Consider the following 15,658-nt stretch of genomic DNA (forward strand, 5'->3'; position numbering starts at 1 on the left):
TCCTGCTCTCTCCTTTCTTCTCCCTTTCCTCCTTTCCTCCTTTTTTACCCTCCTTTACTCCCTTTTCTTCCTACCTCCCTTCCGTCATTCATTCCTTTATTACCTTCTTTGCTTTTCTTTCTTTCTTTCTTTCCTTTTCTCCATTCCTCCCTCCCTCCCTTATTTCCTTTCTTTCTCCCCCTTTCCATCTTTTCTCCCTTCCATCCTCCCTTCCATCTTTTCTCCCTTCCTTACTCCCTTTCCTACTTCCTTCCTTATTTTCTCCTTTCTTTCTTCCTTACTTCCTTCTTTCCTCCCTTCCATCTTTTCTCCCTTCTTTCCTCCCTTTCCTACTTCCTTTCCTTCCTTCCTTCCTTCCTTCTTTTCTCCTTCCTTCCTTCCTTCCTTCATTCCTTCTTTTCTCTTTTCTTCCTTACTTCCTTCTTTCCTTCCTTCCATCTTTTCTCCCTTCCCCCCTTCCTTACTCCCTTTCCTACTTCCTTCCTTTTTTCCTCCTGCTCTCTCCTTTCTTCTTCCTTTCCTCTTTTCCTCCTTTTTTACCCTCCTTTACTCCTTTTTCTTCCTACCTCCCTTCCGTCATTCGTTCCTTTATTACCTTCTTTGCTTTTCTTTCTTTCCTTTTCTCCATTCCTTCCTCCCTCCCTTCTTTCCTTTTCTCCCTTCTTTCCTTTATTTCTCCCTCCCTTCCTTCTTTCCTCCCTTCCATTTTTCTCCCTTCCTTTAATCCCTTTCCTATTTCCTTCCTTCCTTCCTTCCTTCCTTCCTTCCTTCCTTCCTTCCTTCCTTCCTTCCTTCCTTCCTTCCTTCCTTCCTTCCAACTTTTCTCCCTTTCTTACTCCCTTTCCTACTTCCTTCCTTCTTTTCTCCTTTCTTCCTTCTTTCCTTGTTTTTTCCCTTCCTTCCTTCCTTCCTTCCTTCCTTCCTTCCTTCCTTCCTTCCTTCCTTCCTTCCTTCCTTCCTTCCTTCCTTCCTTCCTTCTTTCCTTTCTTCCTTCCTTCCTTCCTTCCTTCCTTCCTTCCTTCCTTCCTTCTTTTCTCCCTTCTTTTCTCCCTTCCTTTTCTCCCTTCCTTCCTTCCTTCCTTCCTTCCTTCCTTCCTTCCTTCCTTCCTTCCTTCCTTCCTTCCTTCCTTCCTTCCTTCCTTCCTTCCTTCTTTTCTCCCTTCTTTTCTCCCTTCCTTTTCTCCCATCCTTCCATCCTTCTTTTCTCCCTTCCTTCCTTCTTTCTTTCCTTCTTTTCCTTCTTCCTTCCTTCCTTCTTCCCTCCCTTTTTCCCTTCCTCCTTCCTTGACCCGAAGACAGACAGCACAAGCCTGTAAGAGGAGCGACCGTGCTCGGGTCTCTCCGCTCCACTTCGTGTGTGTGTTGACATCGCAGCTCGTGTGCAGTCGCCGCCTCGCCCAGACTGCTTTATGTCTGGCAGCAGCGCGCATGCGCGGTCGCCATGTTACGGGGCGCCCCGCCCCCCCGGGCGCGTCCCCGCGTCCCCGCCAGAGCCGGGGCCGCGCAGCAGCAGCAGCAGCAGCCGCACACACGCCGAGAGACGCCGCCGGGGAGACCAGTGATACAGCAAAACCCGCACCCCGAACACCACCCGCCGCCATGGATCTAACCTCCGGAATCCACTGCTAAGTGACCACTCTCGTCTTTGTGACGGATAAAGAGGTGTCTGGGACTGAATTGTGACTCTAGGAGATCCACAGCTGTGAAGAGCGGAGCTAGCCGGGGATGGAGACTGGCAGCTAGCTAGGTCATCACTGCGAGGCGGATCACTCACTCACTCAGCACGCTCTGCTTTTAATACGTGTCTTTTCGCAAAGGGGATGCTGGTTTAACGGTTTGCAGGCTGATCGTGTACCGGCGTGAGTGAGTGGCAACATCAGCTGACTTTAGCGCTAGCTGCTGAGCAAGCAGCCTAGCCGGGCTGTATAAACACCAGAGAGACAGAGAGCACTTTGGATCAGTATTTTTGTCTTTTTTTTTTTTTTTTTTTTTTTTTTTTTTCAATTGGATTGTCTGTTAGACGTAGTTTTGGCAAAACGGCGACCAGCAGTCTTAGCGGATACCGTGGGAGAGCAAGTACCGCCCGGGTCGACTCATGCATCACCCGGAGCCTGCAGGAGACTCCGGCAGGAAGATGGCGCATCCGGCCGGCCTGCACAGACGGGGCAGCAGCACGGGCAGCGGCTCCACGCTGTCCACGCCGGCCCACCCGGGGGTCGGCAACAGCCACGTCTCAGCCGATGATTATCATCAGCCCGCCCTGTTGATCCAGCAGGGTGGCTCTTCCTCCCCGGGTCCCCATCACCCTCCTCCCCACAGCCTGAATCTGCTCTCCCAGCCTCAGCCCGCACAGCAGACCGGGACTCAGATGAAAAAGAAGAGCGGCTTCCAGATAACGAGTGTGACTCCAGCACAAATATCAGTTAGTACCAATAACAGTATTGCAGAGGACACGGAAAGTTACGATGACTTGGACGAGTCCCACACGGAGGATTTGTCCTCTTCTGAAATCCTGGACGTGTCCCTTTCCAGAGCGAATGACATAGTTGGAGCTGAGAGGAGCTCTTCGGAGGAGACGCTGAATAATTTTCATGAGGCGGAAACCCCTGGAGCTGTCTCCCCCAACCAGCCATCGCACCCTCATACCCTGATCCAGGGACAACGGCACGGTGGAGCCATGGTGAACGGGACGATACACCACCAACATCCTCATCATCCTAACCACGGCCAGAGCTACTCTCTGTCCTCTGTCCTTGGAAACGCCCAGTCTGTCCACGCTTCTCAAGCTTTACCTTGTCTCGCCCAGAAAATGCCTTCTAATGTGGGGGGCCCTCAAGAGAATGTTTCCCATGCTGCCCCTCCAAGTATCATTTCTCAGCCTGTGGGGATTGTGGCCTCAGGATCTGTCCCTGGAATGCACAGCTCTGCTACGGGCACCACAGTCAGTGTAGTTAATCCCCAGACCAGCAGTGTTAGTAATGTGAATATGTTGAGCTCTGCCAGTGTGCCTGTGAGAGGGGGAATCAGCACGAGTGCTAGCAGTAGCGGTGGTGGCTTCCCCCCCAATGTGATTAGCAGCAGTGGGGGTGGTGCTGTTCCAGCCGGAGGTAACCATATGCACACCACTAACGTCAGCATGATCCAGCAACACCAAAACATCAACTCCAACATCACCATGACAACTACAACAATTGCTGCTGCTGCTGTTGTCAATGCTTCTGGGGGCATGGGAGTTCCCAGCGGGATCCAGGGAAGAGTTGGGTCAGCTGTGTTGCAGCCTGCTCCTGCTCCCGCTACAGCTGTGGCCTCTGCTCCTGTATCAGCTGCTCCAACTCCAGCCCCTGCAGTGGGTGTTACCAGCTCTCGCTTCAGGGTGGTAAAGCTGGACTCTAGCTCTGAGCCCTTCAAGAAGGGCAGATGGACATGCACTGAATTTTACGACAAAGAGGCACCAGCCCCTGCGCCCTGTACTTCTGCACCTGACACAGGGTCTCTCAGTGTACGTCAGTTTGCTTCTGAGAGCTTTACTGGGGCCTCTGAGAGGGAAAGCACAAGTGGTAGCTCTGTGAGTAGTACTCTGAGTACAGTGAGCCATTACGTTGAAAGTAGTGGAGAGGCTGGTGGACCTCCAGTCCCCCAACATGCCCAGGATTACGCCTCCGCTCCTCAGGGCTATCAAGGTATTCTCGCTAGTGGATTAAACATGGGCGTACCTCAAACTCAACCTCACATGCACACCCAGGATATCACCCATCCACAAGTGAAGACCACCGTGGCTCCCTCAGCTTCTGCCAACATTCATCAGCCTGCATCCATGTCCGGTCACCAGACTGCCATTGGTCTCCCTACACCTGCTGTCCCCCAGCAGCAGCTCACCTACGCCCAGGCAGTTGCTAATCAACCTCCAGGCTCTTCACAGGGCCTAATGGGTGTTCAGCAGCAGAAATTAGGCTATGCCACCCTTGCACAACAATCAGCTGCTACTTCGCCAGCACCCCCAGTGTCAATGAGGCCAGCTGAGTACATCCAGCCGCAACAGGGGATCACCCAGGCTGCTGCTTCTCAGCCTCTTTCCAACCAAACTGGCTCAGCACCTTCTGCGCCAGCAAACGGAGCTAGCCACATGATGGGAGGCCGTCAGCAATCACAGGGACTTCTTCACACACAGTCCCCGTCTTTACAGGCCACAAACTCCAGTATGTCCTCTCACGTTGGAGTAGCAAGTCTGAGCCAGCAGCCTCAGAGCCACCCAAGCCATCTTGATTGTCAGCAGCAGAAGCCGCAGTCACTCCCGACACAGATCCAAAATCCATGCCTGAGCAGCCAGCTGGCCACCACGATCCATCAGAACCAAGCATCTGCACCTAGTATGCCTCCTCCCAACCCCCAGAGTGATCATCAGGCCCAAACTCAAGCCCACAGCACTGGTAATAGCGGTCGGATGCCTCTACAGGGTGTTCTTCATAGCCAGCCCTCGTCTGCCGGCTTGACCCAGGACCACAGCAGTGCCCAGGCCCAATCTCATGCTGCCCAGGCCAGTGCTCTCTACGCCAGTCTGCCCAACTTCACCACCACCCAGCTGCAGGATGCCCAGCGTCTGCTCCTCCAGCATCAGTCTGCTTTGTTAGGGCTGCCCAAGCTATCTGCCGGGGAAGCTGGATCTGGATATAACACCGGTCAAGGTCAAGAAACTGAGGGCAATTCCACCACCGCCAGTGCCTTAACTGCACCAGCTGGTCTCAAGCCTGTAGATGGAGAGGAGGAGGGGTAAGACACTTTTAAATCACTTTTCTTCCCATTTTATTTGCATTGATTTTATTGACTGCTGTCCATTGCACTGAGCCTAGTGGAAAAAAGCAGAATGCAGACAGGTACCCTCTGTTATGTGGGTGTTGGAGCCTAACAAGCTGACTGACTTCACTGGTTGTTGTGGCAACTGAGATGGAAGAAAGATGTTGTAATTAATCTAGGTAACCGGTCAACTGCACTGTCTGTTCTCTGTCAGTGGGACACAGCACTGGACTCAGCTGGATGTTGCATCTCTTGCACTTACAAAGTGGATGCAGTGATTCAACATTTTCTTCAACTGCTTGCTTCCCTTATTCCCAGTTGTCTGCCTTACAGGGCAGAATTTATGCTGTGTGCAGTTTGTCTTACACACCCCCAGCGTTGTTAAAAAGCAAGAGGCGCTGACACTGTTGTGATTATTCGATAAGTGACATAATAAAAGAAGTAGGTGTATGTCTGATAGAAAATAACTGAAATGTGTTGTTTTGTAGAAGGCGAGCTAGATTTAATCTTATGGCATACATTCATCCAGGTGAATAAGTACTTTTTAAACCTTTAGATGAACTCTGCAGAAGATGATGCTCTGGTAGCGGAAATGAAAAGTACTTTCCCAAACTGTTCTCTCTCCTGAAAAGCGTATTGATTTTAAAATCCTGTCTCTCTTTGCTGTGAACAAAGTGAAAAGCCTTTGGAATGTCCTGCCAGTAAGTTTTAAGATCTAACTTTTGAGGTTAGACAGGAATTTTAATCACTTTGCAGCAGGAGGAAATTGCCCACAATGCACTCAAAAACCCTTTGCCCTTTTTCCTGACTTGTGCAAATCAGAATGACCTCTGTTAGCTTTTAGGTTGGTCAAAATACCGGAATTATAACTAATCAAATTTGATTGTAGAGAAGAGAAACTGTATTATCAGGAATACATTACGTAACGAAGAGAGAACTATGGTATTTTTTTTGTTTCTGTTTATCTTAATAGGTCAATTAGATGGATAGTGTAGGATGGTTTCTGTTATCACATGATGTTTAACACTAAGGAATGTTGATGGTGTGTGGGGTCAGGTGGATTATTGTCTTTGATCAGCAGAATTTATGCCAAACCAAAGCTTTGTTATAAATGCAGAGATTGTCTTTGTCTATTATGCTCACTATTCTCTCTAGTTTATCTTATGTCAGTGTATCGGTGGGGGCTGACATAGCCCACTAAAAGCTCTTACTTCTTAAAGATCTTTCTGCCTTTACCTCATTAACAAGAAGTAGTGTAAACTGAGGTGACTATCCTGTTGGCTGACCCAAGCACACTTCATACACGCTGCCTAACAGGGTCATATTTTGTGTGACTCCAAGATGTCATACAGCTAAAAACTGTGACTTTCCTGCCGGCCCCATCATTCCAAATTACATTTTTGATTATTGAAAAAATAGCAGACACACAGATATTTGGTGAAAATATTGGGTCACGTTGTAAGACAAGCTCTTGAATGTCTAAAACTCGCAAGACTTAAAAAGTCTGGTGTATAAACATTGTTTTATTGGACCTTGTGACATTGGACAAAGTTTATTCAGTCTTGTCACAGTGGAAAGATTAACGTTTGGCAAAAGCCAGTGGAAACTGTTCTGATGTTGCTTTTAACTTGAAATGTCCAATCACCTGTGTTTATAGCGAACTAAAGCACTTTAGTTTAGTCATGTTTATTGACCTGGAAGATAGTGGTGATGACAGTTAATGGCATCTTCAAAGAATTTCATGTACAGCAGTTGTCAAGAGAAAAAACGTTAATTTATATCACCTAACTTGCTGTCTATTGCCGTCTCCTTTTAGAGTTTTTTTTTTCTTTTTTCTCTTAGCTCAGGGGGAGGAGGTTGAGGTGATCACTGGTTGATTTACTCATGTTTGTTCTCTTGATCGGTGACTTTTTTGCTCTCTCTTCTGTCATTTGTGTGGCTCTCGGTCGGATATCTCTTGCCATGTCTGCTATAGCTCTATGGGCTAGTTTCATTGTTGTTGACATGCTGTTGTTGCAAGCAACGACCAGGAGTTCAGTTATTCCAGGTGGTTTCAGTTGATAGTTGAGACAGGAGACGATGAACTGGAGGATGCTTCAGATGACATTCTGAGGGCATGACATGAAATAATGAACAAGTCGACATGCGTTGTAAAAATAATCAACATATTATTCAACTACTACAATAGCCATTAGTTACAGCCCCATCATCTTTATGGCAGTACCATGTTGTTACAGTCACACCCTGCTGATCATCCCACAGGCATGTTGAGGTTCACTGTCCTGTCCAAGTACACTTGGACAGAGTGGAGGACAACCTAATCTACTTATTGATCCATGCTGGCCCAGGTGACAAAAACGTCAACCAGAGAACAGTACAACCAGACGAGGGTGGAGGTGACAAGCCTAATGCTACACATATAAGAAGTATATGTGGGTTGTCATTCACGGCAGGTGCATCTCAGCAACCTGTTTAAATAACAGGATAGTGGTATTAACTTAAAAACTTGAGCTTTAAAGCCCAAATTGATCTCCTTTCTGACTGACTGCTTTTTATTTTTGTAGGAGAAAACAATGACAAAACAACTTAAGAGAGATTATAGTATAAAAATAGTTTTATCTCTTGTGTGTATCGGGCTATCACTGTTAATAAAAATAAAACTTATTCAAAATTTTCTGAACTAAATTGAAATAAACATGACATTTTTCAAATAAATTCAAATGAACCCCACCCCTTTATCATACACCCTTTCCCCTTTTTAAACATTACATTTACGGTGAGATTTTAGCACTTTCATCTTCTCTAAAAAAAAACCTCAGTCATGCTATCTTAAAGAAATCAAATATGTCTCACTTTTGAGGGCTGATTTGATGTGATGTTTTGGGAGTTCTGAATCAGAGATATCATGACATGTTGCAGGGTTGGGTCAGCTTTACTGTGGCAAAAAGAGCTTTACTGGTTACTGTGAATGGTTTCAGTGTTATGTATTTTTTTTTAGTTCCTCAGCAACAGAGCACTCGGATGTCCTATTTTGCAAATGAGACAATTTTTCAGATGAATTATATATTTAAGGGACTTAAGCACTGTCAGATATAAGTGTGGTTTATGCTTTTACCTAACAACTGCATATGTGGCAACTATATAGTGCCTTTTTAAACACACTCAAACCACAGCATTTCTATTACCTAGCTACTCTATATACACACACTGTATTGATTTCTACACTCACACTCATGAGCACATTGATGGTCAGTGCAGGGCCCAAGGATACTTTGGCACATGACAGGGCTTGGGACCAGTCCACCAACCTTCCAGATAGACTAATAACTATTTTAATAGTTGATTAATCATCGACTATTGAAACAATTAGTTGACTAATCAGCTATTGTACTTATGAATCTCCTAATTATTGGATGGCTCTTATTTAGCTCTCAGCATTTAAATTTTGCACAAGGTTATTTAAATGATGTGCTAATTATAAATTAAAGACATGAAAGATGGACACTTAGGCCACGTTTACACGTAGCCGGGTATTTACAAAAACGGATATTTTCCCCTCTACGTTTTCAAAAAAATCCTCGTTTACACGGACCCGCATGAAAACGCTCTTAACGTCATGCAAGCCAATCAGAATCCTGGAAAAACATCAACAAATGACACGTGTGTAACTTCCAGTTAAGGGCTGATTTATGGTTCCGCGTTACATTAACGCAGAGCCTACGGCGTAGGGTACGCGGCGACGCGCACGTACCTTGCGCGTCGCCGCGTACCATACGCCGTCGATTTAACGCGGAACCATAATTCAGGCTTCATGCTGCTGGCTGACGCGCTCACAGGCTTGAATGAGCAGGAGGCTGGACGGGGGGGGGGGGGGGAGAGTTACTTTTAAGTGTGACTTTAGAATATTAAACAGGTAAAATACAAGAAAATATTGACGGTGGCCAAACTAATTGTAAACACAGGTCGCACACATGACGCTGGTGAGTTTCTGGTGCATAATGTGACGTTCTGAAGCTTAAATCTCCGTTTTCCTCCGTTTAGACGCAAACGGGAAAACGGAGTTTTTGAAAATCTCCACTTTGGCCGGAGTTTTCAGAAATGATCGTTTTTGGTGACTTTGACCTCCGTTTCCGTGTAAACGGACGGCCAAAACGCATGAAAACGCCTCCGTTTTTGTAAATACCCGGCTACGTGTAAACGGGGCCTTAATTTAAAAACACATCCTTTTTAAGGAATTTTACTATCAGTCGCTGTGGTGTTGCATCAGCCGCCACCATAGTGTACCTTATTCTAATAAACGGCCCTCATTAGCTTCTCATCAAGGTCTATACAACTCTGTTGATGGCACAGCTACTTGTATCACGGTTTGTTGAAGCAGGGTAATGTCTCATACATGCAGGACAGTGTGCAGTGAGGACCAGGGTTGGAAAACGCTACTCTACTGCACATGTGCAAATCTCAGTAGAGATAGGAAGGAAGGGAGATGTCTCACTCAGTTGAAGAATGTGCTATTGTACATACATTGTACATCGATTACACGGAAGGGGTTTGTGTTTTTGATGTCCAGCATCATGTGAACCACTGTCAGCTACATGTGTGTAGAGCATGACAACTAAAGCAGGGGTTCTTAACCTTTCTGACCTTGGGGCCCAATTTTTTCAGTACAGAGTGGCCCGGGGCCCGTTAAATATTAACACTGTATAGCAGGGGTATTCAACTTTAAGAGGTCCATTTAGAGAAAATTTACTCAAGCGAAGGTCCAGAACATCACAATAAATATATATATATATATATATATATATATATATATACATATTCAAGTAACCTCATAGTTGTATCAACATCTGCATCTGACTGTTATATTAAAAAAGTGCATATTTGCCACTTAACATGTGTAACTTCAATTACACATATTTTTTTCTCTTAAAAATAAAATAGATTTTATTTTATTTTTCAAATGCTATCTTATTTTATTTCTTTACCAGCAGTTTGAATTTCCCCTTTTCTTTGTTAATTGTCTCAACACATTTTTATAATAAATGAATATAAACACATCTTAACAATTGAACAGTTTTGCAGTTTTTCTTTCTTCCCCTTATAATCTTATATGTCCCCACTTTCTGTCGTTCAGTGAGAGAACTGAGCTCTAATTTCTCCTGCCAGAACTTAAATCTGGGCTGGATGGTGTCAGGTTCTCATGAGAAGGTGCTCATTGATGAGCCTGGAACGATATTTAGTTTTATTTAGCTTCTCATCTCTGTAAGAGTCAAGCTAATTACTTAATAAGTAACTTACTAAGTTTTATTTACATTAATAAGTTGTCAGGACTGCGCGTGTCGGATTTCATCCGAGCCTGATCAGCTGAGCCCGCAGCTCTGGCCGCTACAGCCGTGTCACTTTCCGATGCTTTTGCGAGCCCGAACAACAGTCCAGCCGACACATCTACATCTACAATCCTTCAGCAGTAACGACGGAGCCTACCGCCCGAGCGGCACCGACCTCCCCGGCCGCGGGGACGCGTCGGGATAAATGATCAGACCGCGCTCGCTCGCTCTGGGCGCAGACCCAAGTAATCGATCCCTGATCCTGGCGGATCTAAACCTACTCTGTGCAAAATGAAGGATTTTCTCTATAAATGCACACCATGTCTCTTACTATTACACGTACAGCTAGCTGAGTGTCTTCTTCTCCTCATTTGGTCGGGAGTTGCTATGCAGTCCCACGGCCCTCGCGGCCCTCGCGGCCCACACGTACAAAACTGATTTTTTTTCGCGGCCCACTAGATGGCGCTCGCGGCCCAAGTGTGGGCCGCGGCCCTATGGTTAAGAATCACTGAACTAAAGGACAACAGCAAGACTAATTTTTCCAGTATCTTAAGCCAGTGTGTGGCACTCGCTTTGAGCAGCACAAGATCACAACAACACTCTTAAAACACCCAGACAACACTATTGTCCTGCAGTATCTCATTTTATAAGAAAACCTGGTGGATAGATGTTAGACATGTGATTTTGTCTCGCGTGTTAGAAACGCAGGACCCCTTTACAGCCCAGAAACCTGGATTCATCCACATGCTAAATACAATCAACCTCAGATGGATATATCTTCTGTTTTATTATTTATTTTCGAAATGATTAAATATTGAAACTAAGAATGTAGTAAGTTCACTAGTGAAAGTCATACTTTGATAATTGTTAGATAATTTTATTGTTCAAAAAAACTGTTTTTAAGGATGCCTTTGTAGATTAAAAATGGAGACGTGCAGGTCCAGTGTCCCCTGTAAAGGTTGATGTTGGTTCGATGTACAGGACTATATAACCTTATAGTGTTGGGGTCTAGCAAAGGGATATTAAAAGTCTACATATTTACATGCCTAATAAATTTAATTTTTTCATTTCTGTTAAACGTTTTTGCAAAAGAAAAGCAAAACCCAGTCCTGTGTTTCCACAGATTTTGACTTTGAAGAAGATGGTCGAAGACATCTTTATTTTTGGACAAGTTATTATGACTGCTGTGACCACTGTTGTTGAAATGGTTAACAGAGGAAAAAGGCAGTGGTTGATTATTTAAATGATTATTCAAAGCCCTTATGTAATGTGGTAATGTATAATGATTATAGTGTTATAACACAATACATTGCATATATGAGGACAAAAACAGCTGGAAACTAGTTTGATGTCTTTTGGTTGACCACCTACGTCACATCCATTGCTCCCAGAGACGTGTAAATGCGCAAAAAGTGTTTCCTTTACACCTTTGCAATGAACTGGATTATTTAAACATGCAAAAAACCACCTTGTCAAAGCATAAAACTTTTTTTAATGATATTTGGCATTTTTCTAACTAGTTGTCTAGTAATAGAAACATGACTATAGTTTAAATATACCGTCTGTCAACCACAGCTGCTTTAAAATCTTTCTTAAATTCATCCATTGTTTTGTCAATGATCCAACATGGACAGCGCCAAGTTAAACAGGATGCAATTGTCGAGTTCCCATGAGTCTGAACCACAGTGAAATGGTACATAATTATGTGTGGCCACCAATGTTGTCTGTAGTTGGAGTGAGTGTTTTATCCCTGAGTATAATTAATTTCTCTTTGGTGTCATACAAATATTTTACATTTGATGATATGTTAGTGTGAGCTGGAATTTTGGAGTGCATGGAGTGCATATCTTTTTATACAGTATAGATGTTGCAATATTCTTGGTAATTTTGTGTATACATGGTAAAGGACCTTAGGTAGCTGACTGTGTCAGATAGTAAGTAGTCATCCTTGAATACCTGAGGCTGACTCTTACATGTGGCATGTTTTGAAATTGTTAGACAGTCTTAATTTTTGATGGCTCTGCTCTTCTATATCACTCTGTAAGGTGTGATATAAAAGAGCAAATGTCATTCATGTTTTTGTCTGTGTGTGAGTGTCTTGGTATGAATGTAGAAATTGCTGTTTGTTGGTCATTGAATTTGATTTAAATTGGCCTCAAATTTAAACAACTTGAATTTCAGTGTAAAAAGAGTACCGGTCGTCGAACAGGTTAACATCAGTGAAAGTCTGGTGAAATTTTTATGAGGCCTCAAATGTCATCTGTCTCCATTACCAGGAACACTCTGCAATGAGAAGTTTGGAAAATTATATGGGGTGAAAAACAGGCTCCTGCATTGGGTCATGGTACTTCAACCTGGTTAACTGTGTTCAGCTGTCTAGATGCCCCCCTTCAAGTATGAATAGTCTCTTCTCATTCATTGCCACTTTCACAGCACATGCAAAGAGAAACCCAGCAGCCACCTCAGCTGCGTCTATGTTGATCTCATCTTTCCAGTGTTTTCCTTTTTTGCTTTTTCTGCTTCTTCTTTGCTGTTTATCTTTTCTTTTTGGCATTTGGCAAATTGCAAAAGTTCATACACCAAGTGGTGTGGAGTGGTAGAGTTTTGATCCTACCTGGGCTGTGACGGTAATGGAGATGTGACTGCTAAAAAGATTGAGCAGGCTTTTTCTTTTTTTAAATTAAGATACAAAGTACAAATACCAAGCTAACTTAGTTTGATGTAAATTAGGTAAGAGACAGTGGAACAAGAATATTTCACATTTTATCTTTGTTCATTGTCTTTTTAAATATCTGGTGAAGGTTGTTAATAAAACTTATTTCATTAATATATTTAGGATATAAGAATGCATCTTTTGTCAAACAGTGATCTCTTGGAAATGAATGAGCCGGCTGAATATTTTTGTTTTTCAAATGCTGATCTATTGTTGGTATGAATGCAGTCTAAAAGTGTGTGTGTTTGTGTGTGAAAGCTCAGGGGAATGTGGCTTGGCAGTGTGATGGCTATCTCTGCTGCTGGCTGTTTTCAGTGTAATCTTCCCCCTGGCAGCGCAGAGAGCCGGTGTGACCTGGGTCTGTTGCTCATTGTGTGGAGATCAATGAGATCCCTAAACTCCCCAACACACAGCGGAAGTGACCCAACCTGACCCAAACCAACTTAGTCAGGTCTACTGACTGTGGTTTAGATCATTGGGGACACAACAGCCTGGCCCAGATGGAACCAGACTGAGCATAGTTACTGAGTCTTGCAGTTCTGACAAATCCTCCCATTGTGTTACTTCTATTTTCTTCATCATTGTCTGTTCTGTAGGTGGCTATGTACAATTTAAACCTGTAAATGTGTACACCACACCTTATGATGGACCGGGTACCCAGAGGCTGCATTATATAGTTCTACAGTAGATCTGAGATAAAGGAGATACTTTAAATAGCCACTTCTTGCTTTGCTTCTTTTCAGACCCTCTGCGGTGTGTTGTTTTGTGACGACATCTAACTTGTCTTAATTTTTGTGCCTCAGTTAGTGAATTAACAGTCTGTTAGTTGTCCATTTGTTTTCTACATGCAGGGGTGGCTGTCTTGTAATTTAATTGTGATATTTATTGAGTTTTTAGTTGAAAAGTCTGTCTTGTTGGACATTCACAACGGATGCACCAAACGAAGGGAAGATACACGTGGCAGCCATGATGTCTACACATTCATGCTACAAACAGGAAGGCTGCGCCAAATCTTTAAAGAGTAAATAATTGCTGAAAGAAGGACTTGTTATGTACAGTGTCTTACAATCCTCATGCAGCTGTCCCAAGTTCCTGTCCTATGGCCCTTTACTGCATGTTACAGATGTACATTTTTAGAAATGCCCTTAAGTGATTATTGTTAAGCCAAACTAAAACAAGTGTACCCACAGTTTGTGGTAAAGAGAGTCGTAACACAAACTGTTGACACCCGTCTCCCCAGCCTTAGAAATCTTTCTTCAGTGACTTTCTACCAATCAGCAATACTAGAATCAAATGGTGGAACAAGGTCCTTCTTAAAACCTGTCCACTTTTATGTCCTTATCATTGGTGCAGGTTTTGCTATTTTAGTTTTTTCTCTCTGATGTATTTGTGTGTGACTCAGGGTCTCAATTTAGGTTTAGCAAAATTAGCTTTGCGAAAAGGCTGCATCCGCATCGACCAAATAGCTTCTTCTGTTTGCTGTCTTGATTTTCTGCTCAAATAGTGAGTATATTCACCTTGAATATCACTTGCTTGCGTTTTAAATCACAATTGACATCGTGCTACCATACGAAAACTATTCCTGCACGATGTCTTTTATTATGATTACACTATAAAATTATGAAAATAAATACATATATTGTAACAATTATGATTATGATAGGACATAAGACATTTTTAGGAATTTTTAAAAACAATTTACACAATTTACAATTTTTTTTAAGTTAATAAAAGAGAATCAACTACTTTACAATTGTTTTAATTTTAAGACCACAAATGCATCAACAGCATAATATTCAGCTATGCCTTAGGTTGTCCTGTCCTATGCTTATTACCAGAATGCTTCATTAAAAGTAAACAACAATTGTTATGTTACGCTGACACCTCCCCCATTTATAGCACACAGACCAGGCCAGAGAGCACGAGAACACAGCAGAGCATCAACATGTTGTGTGTGTGTGTGTGTGAGAGAGACAGTGTGAAAGAGAGGGAGGGCAGGGAGGTCTCACTACACATTGCTGAATTTTTACTGTCTCTTGCATAGCAATGAAAGCAGAAATGGAATACTACGGATATTGTGGGCTTATAACAACGGGTTAATAACAGAACAGCTCTTACTTTGTATGTCTCTTTAAATCATGGTGCGCTGCTTCTTTGTATGCTTTGAGTACATGTGACATTGATTTTGTTTGTCGACCCCCTTCTTGCTTATTGCTTATTTTTCCATCAATAAACAGGATTGTTTCACTTAAGAGTGCTGTGGGGAAACTAATGGTCTGTAATGGATGATAATGGATTGTGCTCAGTTTGCCTTTCATCTTCAGCCTCCCAGCCGAACACACTTGGATGCACTCACACACACGTTGCCATAAAAGTCTAACATCGATGAAGAACAGCGCCTGCAGTGATTATTGTTATATTGTGCCAGTGGTTCTTTTCAATTTGTTGTTGCTCCGGTGATAGTGTGCATGTATGTGTATTTATAGCCATTTATTTTTTTATTGTCTTTGGTGGGAGTACTGGGAAGTGGAGGGTTGTTCGTCTCTTTGATTTTAATTGGCACCTTGACATTATATGAATGACCTGTTGCTCCATTCATTTCAGCATGGTGAAATAATCATTACCCTGCTGGGTTCCCAACAAAAAATGAAAATAATAAAATTGGGGGCCATTATTACCAGGGTTAAAAAAAAAAAAAAGTATTTCTAACTAACACAGCACTGTGCAGCAATACTCTACCCCGGGCGCCTTTTGACATACCAATTAACAACAATCAACCTTCTTCCCACGAGGGACGCAAGTAAGCAGGGTGTGTTGAAAAGGTCTTGCC

General features: G+C 43.4%; 1 protein-coding gene across 2 annotated transcripts in view; it reads left to right on the forward strand.

Moving 5' to 3' along the window:
• The first annotated feature begins 1,505 nt into the window (after positions 1-1,505).
• The window catches only part of tsc22d1 (TSC22 domain family, member 1), a 106,240-nt gene continuing 92,087 nt past the window's right edge, over positions 1,506-15,658 (forward strand). The window contains exon 1 of one of the 2 annotated variants that reach the window (XM_061723799.1): positions 1,506-4,767. In XM_061723799.1, the coding sequence (XP_061579783.1) occupies positions 2,096-4,767 (2,672 nt within the window). In that variant the 5' untranslated portion in view covers positions 1,506-2,095. The remainder of the gene's footprint in view (positions 4,768-15,658) is intronic. The other variant, XM_061723797.1, reaches the window with a different exon arrangement.

This window comes from Cololabis saira, chromosome 6 (genome assembly GCF_033807715.1).
Source record: "Cololabis saira isolate AMF1-May2022 chromosome 6, fColSai1.1, whole genome shotgun sequence".
Taxonomy (NCBI): Eukaryota; Metazoa; Chordata; class Actinopteri; order Beloniformes; family Belonidae; genus Cololabis; species Cololabis saira.